Raw genomic sequence first — 16324 nt, forward strand, 5'->3', positions numbered from 1 at the left:
TGAAGTGATTCCCTTTGTATAACGTTGACACAGTCACTGTTTCTTCATTTTATCCTGCCGCCAGTGTTTTCTTGGGATGGGTGGGGGTGGGGAGGCGATGACTATGGTTTTCAGGAACAGTTTTGGAATTGCATTATAAGTGTAATACAGTCGAACCCAGATATATCGAACTCGAAGGGGATCGCGAAATAGTTCGATATATCGATAATTCGATATACAGAAATCGGCTTGCGACGGCACTTACGATGCGAAAAAACGATACCGTATTTGTCACGTAATCAACCCACTCGCATGATGAACCCACCCACCACTTTTGCACCCGAGAATTAAAAAAAAAAAAAAAGAAATGCGTTAAGGCTAGCTCGCTAACATGCAAGCGACGAGCGGCAGCGACAGAGCGAAAATTTTCAAACTTGTTGGAACTGCGTCCCTCTCGCCGCTCGAGCCACCGCGGCAGCTCAAAACAAGGTTTCTGTGTCGCCGCGGCGGCAGGAAATCGCGAGCATTTTCGCTTGCATGTCGATGGCGTGCGTCAGTCCGTTTCGGTAGTCTCATCCACAGCTCATTGGCAGCGTGCCAAGATGCTGCGCAGCGATAACGTCAGGGCGCGTTTATCTTTTTATAGCTCCTGCGGTGGCGGGGAGCGAACTTGGCAGAGTGCCCGTGATGGCTTGATTGCACAAGCCTGGTTCGATTTATCATGCCGTGCTTGGGGCGGGCGTCATGATCGCAGCAGCTGACCGCGTGCTTTCGCTGATTCATCATGCAAGGATAAACGATAAAAAAATATAAAATAAACATCCCCGCAAAAAAAAAAAAAAAAAGAAAAAATCCCTGCCGTCCGCAGCCGCCATACCTTACGCTACGCCGCGTGTACAGCCCAACGATAGGAAAGAATGACTCTCACAAAAAAACAGAGCTGGCGCCATAGCCACGTCCGCCGCCGCGCTGCCGCACGTAGAGGGTTCGCAACACGCGCTGGAGAAAGCGTTGACGTCTGTCTGAAAACGGGCTGAGCTGGCTTGGCGCATGCGTTGCGCGTGCTGAAGGAGAGAGATAGCTCAGCAAAAGAATGGGCACACCCACGCACATGGCTTGCAAACGTCATTTGTTGGCGCACGGGAAACGACAACTGCAGATGCGCGCGCCTTTGGGGAATGGGTGCGGCGCTGCCCTGACCTGCTGTCGCCGAACTGTCCCCTCTCATTCCTTCCGCGCGTGGCTTGAAAACGTCACGTGGCAAACGGCCAAGGGTGATGCGATCGTCTCTGGGGAAGGCACACTTTCCAGTGCGTGGTGCGGAGTTCGATATATCGAACAACCGGTGAAATTGAGTTCGATATATGACGCGGCTTTCCTATACTTTTACATGGGACTTTCAAGGGGATATTTCGTGAGTTCGATATAACCAAAATTCGATATATCCAGGTTCGATATAACCGGGTTCAACTGTAATATTTTCTTTTAAAATACTCGAGCTTTAGCATACTCCCCCTTGCATGGTATTTGTGCAGGTAATGAAATTCATTTTTGAGTTGTACTGTCATTCCTTCTGCTGCCCCAGCAACAGTAGGAGCAAAAAAGAGAATGTGGCTGCTGGCACGTGTTTCCGCGAAAAATGTTTGAATTTAGAATCATGAAATTGTGAGAAATTACTGTTGTTAGGGGCTTATGAATATTTGAAATTTGAATATTTTGTGATTACAGTGGAGATTACTTACAACATATAACCGCTTAGCGGGACTGGTTATAATGCAGTTTATGCTGGTCACCAGTTCACCTTCCATAGGACTCAATGTAAAAGCATACCGCTTATATTATCTGGTCGCGCAAAGCGAAATACCAGTTACAGTGCAGTTTTGAAGTCCGGTCGAGGAGAGCGTGGAACAGCAAGTGCACTTTCCTGCTTGGCACTGCACATCCCACCAAGCTTTACGCGCATGCGATGCTCGCGCGATTTCTCTTTAGTCTCGATGCGTTGCTCCTGTCCTACACAAGATTGCACAATAGCTACTCTTTCTCCTCTGTCATTATTTCACCTTTCTCCTTTCCATGTTTCTGCGTTGCACATTTATTCACCACGCCTTCACTCGCACATTGTTCTTTTTGTAAAAAAGTGAGCGGAAGCGCTCGCTGTGATCGTGTCTTCATTTATGTTTGGTTGCGCAGCGACAGCACCGCATTTCTTGCGAGACAGCAAACTGTGAAACGTCGGTGCTATGCTGGGGCAGATGCTCGGCTAGCTTGCGCCGAACGACTTAGGTGACGCGGCATGTCGCAATTACAGAACGGTCTCGCCAAAGCAAAACGGAGGTGCGATGTCATGAGCTGTCACTACAGTGCACTTAATCAGAATTCCTCTGCCAGCCTGATTATAAGGCTCGTTTTCCAACGTAAAGTTCTCATTCCGAGACGGCTTTCATTATTTGTGGGAAACGAAAAGAGCCATGTGATGCTTTAGCATACCGCGTGCAGCACTACTGAGGAGGTTAGTGTGACCACCTTCGCAGAACTGGATATTGATAACCAGCACATTTGCAGTTCTGCGACGGCGGTAGCGGTAATTTCTCAGTCATGCAGCACGGTATTGAGGGCAAGCGCTACCACTGGAGTGAACAGCACTAACATCGACCTAGGGGAGCAAGTGGGATCACGTGACTCCTCTTACTGCTGTTGGAGCAAACGTTCGATTGAATGTGTGCGCTTTAAAAGCTAATAGTCGCATTTATTTATGTAGTTTTGGTTGACAAGTTGCTGAAGTTTATGTAACCAGTTGCCACGGTCCGTTATTATGCCGTACCCCAGCGCAAGCTCCCATTGCTACCCGAAAAATAAGCTCACATAATCTTCCTTAATCAAGATTCGAATGGTCAAAGAAGCGAGTGGTCATTCTCATGTGTGCTGTAGACATTTCAGCGAGGAAGATTTTGTCCTTGGAGTAGGCGCTAAACAGTTATGTGAGTAGCAGGAGAGGGAACGGCACGCGCGTTTTAATTTGTGCTCATCCCTTGTGAAGCGAATGAAGACCTGTTGCTGGCAGGATGGAAAATATGCTGGCATATTCACAAAGCTCCCAGAACAAGGAAGGATCATGCGAAAGCCAGGTCTCATTCTTTGAATGATGGCGTTAGCATGAAAGCTTCACTAAGTGAACTAGAAGATTCTGCCGCCATGAGCAGTGGCATGCATGATGAGTTGTCTCAGGTAGCGTCTGCAGTGCTGCAGTAATTTCAAATGACAGAGTATGTGAGTAAAAGGGAGATAGAGCATTAATATTGTGATATGCTCAGGTATGCATCAACAAAACTACTTTGCGCGGGGAAAACAAATTTGCACCCCCTTTTAAGAGTGCCAGTGACAGTAGTCACTGGTCAGTGGGCAAGAATTCGCTGCATGGAACGCACTTCTTCACACTAGCTAAAAAGATTAATCCATATCTCACCCAACTTGTGTGCTCTAGTACATTCAAAGGAGCAGGTGAACAGTGTCGCTTCCGCCGGTGCTATTCAAAGGCGCTTAGCATCGTCAGTAACCTCAGCTCTGCTTCCTCTAGCAGAGAATTCTTATAATTGAAATTCACTTGTAGCTTACTACTGACTGGTTCTGTGGAAACTTCACTTTCTTCCATAATGGCAGAACAATACTCGGCAGCTCGCTGACTCAATGAAGTGCAGTCTTGCTGGACAAGTGAGCCTAATACCTTAAATTAACTTAAACAGGCCCAAACCAAACTGTAAATAAATAAATATGCGAATGTAGCATTAGCACGCAACAAAACTGCCTAGGAAAGGATCACACAACAGCAGTCCAACGCCCGTGATCTCACTTAGTGCGTCACGCAGGGCTGCCGAGAGGTGGTGCCACATTACGACCTCGCACTCAATGCTAAAACTAATCAAGCGTGCAGTGGCCTTAGTGTGTTTGTTCACTGGTTAATAAAGCTCTTTTGAAAGGGAAAGCTGCCCATCTGGCATGTATATTCACCTGAAAAAAATAATGCTTTGGCTATAGTGCAGATTTTCGCGGCCCCCACGACCTACATTATAAGCAGTCTACGCTGTACCGTTTGTTTTCCTATTTTATTTGCACTGTGCTTCTACTATTCACAGTACTGTTTTCGAATAGAATAAGCACCCAAACATTGCAGCATATTCAAATGGCACTTGTTATAGTAACTCACTCTTGTCATATCAGTTAACTTGACATTTCCTTGTGAAACTGGCAGCCAGCATGAGTCAAAACCTACCATAAAACCAGCACCCTGATGGCCATTCAGAGCCTCCGTGGTGTGGCCATTGCGTGCTTGTGGGTTGGGAAATGAACTGCAGGTGACCTTTTTGTTTTCGATCATTACAGTAAGATTCAACATGAACGCTGTGTGCTGCATGTGTTGCCATGGTTGTTTCCTGCAGGTGTCCTTCATCCTTCATAATTTCTGTATATATAAAAGTGTACACACTGTGTATTTTTGGCCACAAAGGATAAGAAGTAGGCCAGTAAAGTAGATCTGTTTGCACTGCTACGGGATGGGTACCCAGTCTGTGTGCGGTCGTGGCCATATTTATGCTACTTCTTTTGAGGCTGGAGCCCTTACCTACTGTCCTCCTCACCCTGAGGCAGCTGGCAGTGACCACACTAACAGCCCGGCTTAGAGGCTTACTGCAGCATATTATGCTAACGCATTTAAAAAAGTGGGAGGTTCTAAACAAAACACAAGTGTCTAAAGTAGATTTCATGCCAGGGGCATTTTGCTTTTTATAGCCATGACACCCTTCCCTTCATCTCTTGAGTTTGACACGAAAGGAGGAGAGAAGTGCCCCGCGATTTTTCTCCCTCTCTCTGCCTTCTTGCTCATGTCTTAGCATGCATTGCTCAACTAATTATCTAGAGTACCTGGGCTTGAACTTGCCCGCTGTGGCTGCATCTCTAATGAGGCGAAATGCAAAAGGCACTTGTGTGCTGTGCAATGTCAGTGTGCTTTAAAGAACCCCAGGTGGTCGAAACTTTCAGAGTCTTCCACTACGGTGTCTCTCGTAGCCTGAGTCGCTTCAGGACGTTAAACCCCATAAACCAAACCAAACCTTTTCCCTGAACTGTGAACAGCTTCCCGCTTGACTAAAATGTTTGAACCTTTGTCTTGTCTTTTTTCTTTTTGCTAACTGGTTGTGACAATTAGGGTTTATAACAAGGCATTTCCTTGACATCTGAATATTGTTATAAGTGGGCACTGGCTGAAATCATTTAGTTCAGCATGTCAGAAATTTTATCATTAGCATGCCTGCCTTATTGTTCGACTGTCCTTGCATCTCAGAATTTTTTTTTCAAGCACTCAAGGAGCTGAGGCATAAAAGGAAATACATTGTGAGTGTTGTTGTTGCTGCTGATGGTAAGTATTGTAAGTAAAGTAGCATTTGCTACACTGGGTAAGCTTCCTATGCCAGATGACTAGGGGAGATTGTTGCCGGGAGCTGCACATTGGCAGGCATCTGGTGCTCACATTAGGGTTAAGAAATAATGTGCAACACACAGCACCTGCACATAGATATAGATATGAATGTCTTGTAGTTATGATTATGATCAGAAGATAACAATGTGGCGTTATGATTTGACAGCAGATTGGATGATAGTATATGATTTATTTCAGTGGCGCACGTAGCCAGAGAGTTAGGGCTAAGATGTCTTTAGTTTAGTCAAGTGGGGTAAAGGAGGTGTTTTCCAGAGCACTTTGTCCCAAATAAAATCTGCATCAAACCAGAAGAAAGCTTGTACGTGTCAATATATCTGTTGGTATCCAGTGGCTCTGAGGTTCGAACTTCTTGAACTTCTTACCTCCCAAAAACTAGAAGGACGCTCTGGCCACTAGGGCTCTAACTGCCACGTCCTTTACAATGCGCTTTGTTACTTATACCAGTGGCACAGTTGTCCAGAAAATACATGTCAGTGTAATGCATACACCGGTGGAAAATAATAAAATTTTCTGAGCGTTGCCAGACTAGCAGTTACCACACGGAACTAAAAAGGTGGTTGATGGGTGCACCAGCAGTCGGTGTCATGAAGTTGAAGCGTCTTGTGCCATGCTTTGCCAAGTGGGGATAGCTAAAATTTTTTGAGACCCAAGAGCATGCTTAAATGAGCACACCGATGAGTATGGTTGCCTTCGCGGCCACTATGGGTTGCAAAATTCATTGCTGGATCTGAGCTGCATCTGTGGTGTGGCCACATCATGCCGATGAGTTTGCCTTGCGGCGCGTAGTTGCCTCGTGCTTTGCGCGAAGTCTTGATCACATACGCTACAACGGCACGTTGCGTGCAACTGTGCGCAGGAGCGGTCGCTCAGCGTGTTTGACTTCATCCCCACCTACGAGACTCACAAGGTGGGCCTTGTGTATGTGGGAGTTGGTCAGGCTGGCAAGGAGCAGTGCATCCTATCCAACACGCATGGCTCTGTGCGATACACCAAGCTGCTGACAATGCTGGGCACGCTTGTGCGCCTCTCGGAAGTGGACCCTCGTCGCACGTATGTGGGTGGCCTAGCCTGCACTGGCGAGGACGGCACCCACTGCCTTTGCTGGCAGGACGACGTCACCCAGGGCAAGCTCCTCTTTTCCTCCTTTGGGTCCTGCCAACTCCTTCCTTCCTTTGCATGGTCCCTGCTGTGGTCCGTTTGTTGTCTAGGTATTGGTAAGCGGGGGGGAGTGGAGGTGGGCAGAAATAGCTGTGGCAATCCTTGCTTTATCTTGGAATCACATGGACTGGTAATATCCTCGTTTTGTTCCTTGTTGCGGTGACCAGTCTTGCAATATCATTCGGTTACGTCCTTCTGGGAATGGCTCGCTCATTCTCTTTTCCACTGGCTTTATGGTGCTGCTTTCATGTATGCAGTCGCCATCATGAACATGGACTGTTCATTTACTTCAATTATGAGGATTTGATTGATCGATAAACTTTATTAAGGAAAATTGGGGGTTAGGGGTAGTGGGTGCACTGCTTTGTGCACTGCTAGTTCAGAGGGGCGGCTTGTGCCCAGCAAGCCTTCAGACTGCTCTAAATGGTGGCCAGTTTAGAAGGCAGCCTTTTGTTGCAGGTCGCCCCGTGGTGATTAAAAATGCAAGACTGAAGAGAATCAAGCCATATGGGTGCCTCTGCCACTTGTGCTTGCCTGCGAAAGCAAATAACAACCTACCAAAGCAAGGCACTTTATGCATCCCTTGCTGTGCAGCTGTAACGCACTACAGTTGCTAGGCAAGGTGTGCAGCAAAAACTGCAATATACGCCATCTGTGTCAGAATTTGCAATGTCATATCTTATGAGACTCTCGGCACACAATGTGAACAAAGTTCATAACGCGCTTAGAACCACCTCACTGGCTGCTGTTGAATTTGGCTGCTAAACTTGAGCTTGCTGAATCTGATTCTTATTCTGGAACACTCCTCTTGACTGTACTTGCTCTCTTTTTCAACCTTAGCTTGGCTCAGGTATGCATGAGTGAAACTGTTGCTTCTTCTTTCCTATCTATATGTTTACCCCAATCTCTCAACCCTTTGCTAAGAGAAGCACATATCTCTTCACTTGAAGTGTATATCTGGGTCTTAGCTCTTCGAGATGTGCTCCTCTTGGCAGCATACTCCCAGACTGTGTTGATTGCTGGCATTGCGTGAGCAAAATGAAAATCAATTTAGAAAACTTGGTCTGAAGGAGAGAAAACCATTTTTATCTGAAATATGGATATATTGAAAATTGTGTGCAAGTCTACTTAAAAAAAAAAAAGAATATTTTTTGCATACTTTTGCACCATAAAGGACATTTAAGGGTAAGACCTTACCGCCCTAAGACGCGCTAACTCTTAGCACTGCCAGGCTTCCTATGCTTCATTGGCTTGCAGTGTAAAGTCCTGCAATCAGTCGTGTTAACTTGAGATCCAAATTAGTATTTCAATGCTTGCTTTCATTTCTGCTCTTTGTGATGGAGGCTTTGTTACTGCTGTTGTGCTTATTGTTTGCGCTGAAAATTTTGACATATTTCTATTGCAGTGGTGTTTCATGTGGCCACCCTGATGCCCAGTGTTGACAGTGACCGACTGCGGGGCAACAAGAAGAGGCACATTGGCAATGACTTTGTTCACATTGTATACAATGACAGTGGAGAAACCTATGACTTGGCCACCATCCGGGTGAGGCGTCCCTGTTAGTTGTACATACTCATAATTCTAGGTCATTGTCTAAATCTTTGAAGACATGATGCAAAATGGAAAAACAATGAGAAATAAAAACAATTAAATGAGACAAGCTGACATTTGGTGTGGCAGAGGACACCTTTTCATAAATTTTAAGTTGGCTTCACTTCAATATTGGTTTCGTGCCCATCTAATGGCAGAGCAGCAATTTTTCGAAACCCAGTATTATAGGCGTGGTTCGTGTGCTTTGTATAGAGAATATGTTAATGTCGGTCACTTCACAATACTACTTACACCTGTGAGGCAGCAAAATGCAGTTTTGGAAAGTTATTCTTGCTTTGCTGATGGCGAGTAACACCATAATTAGGGCAATGGGCAATGTGGAAAAGCCAACTTAAATTATGAAAGGTATTCATTCTGTGAAAGCAATTGGATTTACCTTGGTGATACTTCAATGCCTTTACTCTAAGCCAAGGCATCACATTTTGACAGAATTTTTGTGGAGGATGGAGGTTGGATGAAAAGGTTTGTCAAGGGTGGCGATGGGTGAGGTAACTTCTTGCTGGGTGTGGGTAGGGAAATGTCTGATATGTGTGCTTTGGTAAGACAGCTTCCTTTCCTACAGTCTTCAGTTTGATTTTACCATTGCATTTCCAGTTGGGTACTGCATGGGTTTCTATAGGTTTGAAGCTTTGAGGAGGTTAATGTAGATGATTGGTGGCGAGTGGTGGTTGGTGGGTGGGCAGCCCTTTTTCTAGCGGGGTACTGTGGGTGGTGCTTTCGGAGGGTGGCTGCACACGGATAGATGCCAGTTTTATTGCACTTTGGCACTAGTGCTGGTTTCACAGTAAAACTGGCTCTGCCTCACGATTGGTCATCCTGAACCATCTGTTTTCTGTTCTAATAGCATTTTCTGTCACTGATGTCTTGTTTTTTTCCACAGCTGTAGCTGTCAATAAAATGTTGGTGCCATTAGCACAGATGTCTGCACTTCGAAGGCTGTATAAAAAGAGAATGAGGATTTGCAGCTACAATGCACTACAGTGGCTGCAGTACAAGGAAAGGGGCGCACATAACAGCTACCACTGGGTCCTCACGTTACACTGCATAGCATAACTGCTTATTAGCTTTTTTTTAGTGCAGTAGCACAACTATCCACATCCTCAAAAAAAAAAAAAAAAACCCGATGTGCCTGTGAAGTTGATTTGGCCTTTGATCTTTGGGAGTGTGATGGGGAGAGGAGGAGGAGCGAACGCCAAAGACGGCGCAGTCAATCAGAAAGCGCTCACTTCGCGGGTAGCATCATAGGCTACTTCGCTGCAGCAGTTGCATTGAAGGTAGAGAGGATTCTCGCCTTGCTTTGCATGTGGAGTTAGGCGCGTTCAAACACATTCTACCATGGTTCTCTTTCTCACGCTAGCACTAAGGCCAATTCGAGGCAATTCTGGTTGTCTGACAAGGAATATCAATGTGAGACAATAAGAACATGGTGCAGCGGCAATATGGTGCTACTGCACGACATACCGTGATTAGCATAGTAAAACTAAACTTTTTTTTTCAAGCATTTTCATACTGCCTTTCCAGAGCATTTGTTCTCAGAATGTGCTGCTACACGGTGGAGGGAGGCATTTCATGCATTTCATTCCACACCCATTAATCCATTCCAATTTACGGAATGCATTAATGGGCAACACTTGGCGTGGGGATAGTCTTTATTGTGCATTTCTAGGACCTTTTTGATTGCAAAATAAATTGAGTTATGCATAGTATCATTATACAAAGTTTTCTGATAATGAGTAGGTGAGGTACTCCCTTTACTCTTTAACACTTTTTACCTGCCGTGATTAGTTTGTGCTTCTCTTGCAATGCCACACTTTGCAGTTAACTTTGGATGTCTCACAGTAGGAAACAAGCAACAAATCATAATTGGTGCCAAGTTGTGGCTTATAAATTTCTGTTACAGAAGAGCCAGTTGACATGCAAATACACTTTTATTTATGAAAAGTTTGCACCCCCACAGAAACAATGTCCTACAAAACATGTTTTTGTACCTTCTCTACAGGGAGACTTCCATCGTGTGTGCGTTGTTGTGGAACCCCTGAAACTAGAGCACAACTTGGTTTATCTGGTGGGCAAGCCTGGTGAGTGACACATATGGCTTCTGATACTCATGAAGGCACAAATCCTGCATGTAAGGAAATGCAGAGTTAATTTGTTTCAAGGGCACTTCAATGAGTTCAAAATCAAATGATTGTTTTCCACAGTTTGCAGGCCTTTTCTAAAGCCTGAAAGAATAGATCACTCGGGTAACTTGTCGTAAATAAGTGAACACGTAAAAAAAAGAACAGTAAAATAGTTCAATGTAGCCAAAATTTGTTTTATAAGATTTCATCAAACACCCATGCAAGAACATCGCAGTCGGTGAAGGGACCACAGTTTGGACAGTGCTTACTAAAGAAAACGAGAGGACCTCTTCCAAAGCTGTAGCTCTGTTTCGAAAGCACTCCCGGAGATATCGAAGGCCACTAAAGAAAAATCGAGAGGTTGGCTTTCGCACATAGCACTGACAGCGCACAACAGCTTTTGGTTAAGTGGCTTTCCGCATTATGCAGCGTGGAAAAAAGTATGTCGGAGTGAAAGCTATCACCGTTTTCTTTACCTCCATGACAGCCAAGATGAATGCAGGGTGGTTGTTGCAAGGCTATAACAGTCTGCGCCGATGCTTCTGGGGCACCTTTGATTGTTTCGAGAGGTGTTTGAATGCTGACTGCGTGACTTTCATCCCTCCACATCTTTGTCTTCTGTAGCACATTGAAGTGCATGATAGAGCCACGCGTGGTAAGAACACTACAGTGCAAGACAAGATAAAAGTGCTAACTTTGGCTTGAACACTTGCCGCACGTCACTTGAATAGTGCAGTGAAGCCTGCTGACTATCATCTGGGCAGGTACCGTTTAATGCTAAGGAGTTTGATATATTTGTTTTAGGACGAAATTCGAAATATAAAGTGAAAATTGTGCCTGGTTTTCTAACACATTTGGGAATTGTCCGATATACCCCATAAATCGTTGTCGAGGTTTGACTGTAACTAGATCAAATTTTCTGCACATATTAAATTTTTTGTATCATTGTGGTGTCCCGAGACGAGTAGTTAAGATTGTGTGCAACTGATGTGCGACCTGTTATGATGTACAAATACTGACTTGCATAATATAGCTGGCAACAGTGTGCAGCTGACCACATGTTTATGCAACCTTTGACCTTTTGACCTTTTTATGAGTAGTGCCTGTTAAAGCAAGGTTTTTCAAATGGCGCAGAGGTCTTAGAGTTGCTGCGGCCACTGCCCGAGCCACAGCTGGTACCTGACAGCAGCCTGGGGGTATATGTGCGCCAGGCAGCCCTGCATGCAAACGTGAGTCACTTTTTTATTTGCATGTCATATGTGGCATTTGCATAGGTGCAGGTCACCTTGTCACCTATGCTCCTTTCTTCATCACTGTTGTGGTAGCTGTGTAGCGCAGAAGCACTTGAATTTACCATGAATCTCACAGCTGAAAAAAGTCAGTGTTATATCGTGTATATGGTGTACAAAGGGTGCAAAACATAAAATGCAGACAGGTGCATCTTGTTAGGAAACAGAGCTAGAGTCTTCATCGGGAGACCAGACGTGCCTGCACCATGAGCCCGCACCCCCCGCATCAGGTGCAGGTCTTATATAACTGCGCCTGACCTTGGAAGTCCTTCTATCAAGGCCAGACATGCACACAATCAATGCCTAGAAGTTTCCATCACATGCCGTCTCGCACCATGGTGTGTTCACGCTGGCACTCTTGGTGCTAGCCGCTTACACGCACTCTACACACAGCCGCAGCCAGTTTCTTCCAGTGTGCATCCCACCATCCCACCATGGTGTTGGCTCTTCGGTGGGCACATGGCAAACAATGTCTCTCATCGGCCTGGTCATAACAGTGTGTAATATCCCAGGTATTGTTGCACCCTAAAATGCTTCAGTTGCACAATTTGGCAGAAATATATATGCATACATAGTGTCCCAGCTAATGTAACCAAGGCTTTAAAAAAATGCGGTGAGCCATAGCCCAATCAAACCAACTTAAGAGCTGTTCGGTGTCGCTTATGCCGATCTGCAATATTTTGTTCGTTAACAAAAGTTCATTAATTAGTGAAGACTAATTTGCTATTTCTTATTATTGTCCTGAGAGAAATAATGCCAAATCAAAAGTTGTGTATATGCTCGAAAAACACCTAGCTATGTTGTTTTGATCTACCTAAAGGGATTTTTTTATCATGCAAAAACAATGCCTAGTGCAATAATAAAAAACTTCCTCGTGACAGTGGCACCACTTTAAAGCCCAACGTTCATCTCTGATAACAAAATCCACTTTTCTCTGCAGTGCCCTCTCCTATAAAGCTAGGTTTGCACACATGGCGATTGATTTAAAATAACAGTCGGTCACATGACAGCTTTTTTTGTAGGCTTAGAAATAGAGCTACATGGTCATTTTTCGCAGTAACGCTGATGGCTGATGTTTCAGTACTATTTGCTTGTGTAATGAGCACAGACTTTTGTCATTAAATTTTATTTTCTTTTTAAAACTTTGTAGCGGGCTCCTAGTTTCCCGCTATCACTGTCGCAGTCTGCAGTGCTGACCTTCACAGCCTGTTGAGATGCTGCGCTGCTAATATCTCAGTGCATTTGTCTTTTGAGGAGATTGTGGGGGTGATGCTCTCGACACAGTTGGCAGAGCACCAAGTTTTAGACGCTCATCGAAGCTTGTCGCAGGTACAGAACTGCGACTCGTTTCTATGAGTTTCGCAAAAACTTACTTCTAAGCATTGAAAAACAAAAAGTCCACTGCAAAATGTTAAATTTCAATCACAACCTTTTTGGGGCTTGTGCTGGGTAATATGATTTTCGAATACATAATATGTTTCAATTTTCAATTCCTATGAAAATCCTGTCAGCGAGATTCCGCCATATACACTGCATAGAGACAAGAAATTATAGGGGTTCAACACTGCTGAACCGAATGTGGAGCAAGAGCTTTGGCTTGGGCGATCAAGCGTTGCATTGAGCACAACCAGCGTTTCGTTGAATGTATCGAAGTTCACTGGCATTCTATGCAGAACCCACTGAGCACAACCAGTGTTTCGTTGAATGTATCGAAGTTCACCGGCATTCTATGCAGAACCCACTTTCATGCCTGTTATGAATATGCCTGCGTGGCTTAGGGGTAACGTGAATTCAAACTTCATGGCAGGCTGATTCTAACGTCATCCTCCCACATGAAAGGAGAAGCCCGATTTGGCGCTCTTTCAGGCACCGGCAAAATTCTCAAGGGTAGCGTAGTGTAGGTTTCACTACAGAATTATGGTTCACACTTAAGCTCCGCCTTTAAGGTTATGATGTGATAGCGTAGGCTACCAGCCTACATATGAAGCCCCACTCTAACTAAGCCGTAGGAATTTGCCTGCATGGCATATGGGTAACGTGAATTCAAATGTCATGGCAGACCGATTTTAATGTCACTTTCCCACATGAAGAGAGAGGCCCGAGTTGGCTCTCTTTCAGGAACCCAGGCCCGTGCAAAATGCTAAAGGGTAGCGTAGCGTAGCTTTCGCTACCAAAGTTCGTTGGGTGGTTACGAGTATGCAACAGAGCATGCTGCAGCTAGCTATGCAGCCGGCAGTGGACGTAGTGCTTGTGCTGGAGTGCGATGAAAATGCGCACACAAGCAAACGCTGCATGAAGTGCTGCTGAGAGCACATGATACTGCTGTGTGATGCCGGCAAGTTTCGCAGGTCTCTACACTGAGAGCATTGGAGGATGGGCGGCAAAGCGCTCTTTGACTAATGGCGCATTCGGTTGGGGGGGATGAGAGCAGAGGCGCCGAGCAGTACAGGAGCGCGCCGAGCGAGGGTGTAACTGTCCTCCCACGGGAACGCTGCCTGCGTGTCAAGAGCAGAGTGCCACGACCATGTGACCGCACTTCTCTCCCCAGCATTCTCCGCCTGCCCGCAGTGGCCGCAGTTGCAACCCGTGGAGAGGCCAACGCTCCATGTAGAACCGCTTGTTTTATATGCCTTTGTTCTCACAGCGTGGCGATCTGCCTCCTTTGGCCCTTTAGACGTCAGCAGCGATTCTCAAACATGCATACAGCACCCGAGCAATGCTTTCCAATCGCTGAGCATCGACGCTTTGAAGCCGCTATTTTGAGTGTCGCCGACTCAGGAGAGAGAAAAAAAAATGATGCGGACATGACGCTTTATGCCACGTGACTTCCTCTACTCTCTCTTTAGACGAGCGAGCAGCCGGGAGTGCACTCGGGTGCTCTCAGCGGAGGAAAAGCCCTCCTTCTGTACAATTGGAAGCCAGTGATTCTACTCTTCTCCCACTGGAGGGCGCCCGCTTGTCCCGTGCACTTTCGAAGTGCTCTCGAGTGCGCCTGCTCTCCCACTCGAATTTGCCATAAGGTTGTCACCTCTGTATTTCTGAATCCTTGAGCAATTAGTATAAAAGCTGGTTAAATTTTAGTGTCTCATGTTTAGTATTACTGAGGATGTCTTGCTGCAGTGACCCACTACCCTGACACGGTGCAAATGTTTTTGTTTGCCCTCTGCTTCCTTACAAATGTACGGTCATGATCAAAACAGGTATACAACATGCAGCTGGTGGCGGAGCGCAGGAAAACTATTGCAACACCATCTAGCAACAGCGACGGGGACAGCAGCATATGCATATCAATAAAGTGAAGGTCCACCACGATTGACTCGATCCCAGATAGCTGCTGCTAGTTTTATAGATAGCAGATAGCTGCTGCTAGCTGCTAGTTTCCTGAGCTGCATGTTGTGTATCACTTTTGCTCGTGACTGCACATGCCCTGCAGAGGTGGTTTAGTGGTTAGAGTGTGGTTGACTGCCGACCCCAAGGACGCGGTTTGATCGTGGTTGCAGCGGTCGCATTTCAGTGGAGGAGAAAAGCGAGATGCCCTTATACTGTGCAGTTTCAGTGCATGTTTAAAGAACCCCAGGTGACTGAAATTTCTAGAGCTCTTCAGTGCGCGGTCTCCCATAACCGACGTCGCTTTGGCACATTCAACCCTATGAACCAATCAAAGCCGTGTCACTTCTGTGCTGTCGGCGCATGCTAAAGAACCCCAAGTGGTCTAAATTACTCCCCTCCACTATGGTGTCCATCATAGGCACATTTGCATGTTATTGCTGCATGCTCATAATCATATTGATCAGGATGTCTGGTGCCTCTGGATTTCTTTCACATTACATGACACTAGGGGTTCAGCCAGTTGTTTTCGTAATCAGTTTGAAGGTTTGTATGACGAGATGTGTGTCAAAATGTGATGAGGGTGTTTCTTGCCGGTGTTTTTTTACTGATGCAAAAAGGGCCATAAAAGGCACTTTTGAGAATGCAGCTGCTTAAAATTGGGGTGGCTGTTGAGTTAAATTGGTTTGCCATGATGAAAAATGCAGCACTTCAAAGACATGGATAGAAACACAAGCACTAACTTTCAACTGATTTTATTCATTTACATGGGACACAGTCATTTTGGATAATGCTGCCTAAAAGACTGCATTTCTACAGTGTACAGCTTTCACAGATCCACATTACAGGATGCAGTTTTCAATTATAATATTTGATGATAAGCGTCTTGTGGTAATATCTGTCTATGTAGGTCAGACCAGGAGGTATTTTACAGGCCTGAAAAATGTAACAAAAACCTTGAAAACAAAACAAAACCTTGCCAAGGACTGTCTGGAGTGCAACATAGATGGGTGCTAAGGAATGCAATATGGCTTAGTATAGTACTAGGTTTTTAACATTCCCAAGCGACTCGGGCTGTGAGGAACGCTGTAGTGGAAAGCTGTGGAAATTTTGACGACCCTGGGTTTAACGTGCAGTGGGCACAGACACTGCAAAGTACACAGGTTCCAATTGCATTTCGTCTCAATCAAAATGTGGCTGCTCCAGCCAGAATTGAACGTGCATTCGTTTTTACAGTGCATAGTTCTCACAGGCGCTTCAAACATTACAGGATGCTGTTCTGAATGGTATTGGATGGTAAGCATTTTGTCATTCCGACTTTCTCTCTGGAAATAATAGTAGGTGTCCATTCT

The 16324-nt window shown here is 45.4% G+C and overlaps 1 protein-coding gene across 2 annotated transcripts in view; it reads left to right on the forward strand.

Moving 5' to 3' along the window:
* gig (TSC complex subunit tuberin) overlaps nt 1-16324 on the forward strand; it is a 79055-nt gene that overhangs the window by 61337 nt on the left and 1394 nt on the right. For both annotated transcript variants that reach the window (XM_084602139.1, XM_084602140.1), the window contains 4 exons: nt 6324-6591; nt 8031-8170; nt 10236-10314; nt 11491-11585. In XM_084602139.1, coding sequence (XP_084458265.1) covers nt 6324-6591; nt 8031-8170; nt 10236-10314; nt 11491-11585 — 582 coding nt within the window. The remainder of the gene's footprint in view (nt 1-6323; nt 6592-8030; nt 8171-10235; nt 10315-11490; nt 11586-16324) is intronic.

The sequence above is a fragment of the Amblyomma maculatum genome, chromosome 4 (genome assembly GCF_055883805.1).
Source record: "Amblyomma maculatum isolate TAMU_Amacu chromosome 4, ASM5588380v1, whole genome shotgun sequence".
Taxonomy (NCBI): Eukaryota; Metazoa; Arthropoda; class Arachnida; order Ixodida; family Ixodidae; genus Amblyomma; species Amblyomma maculatum.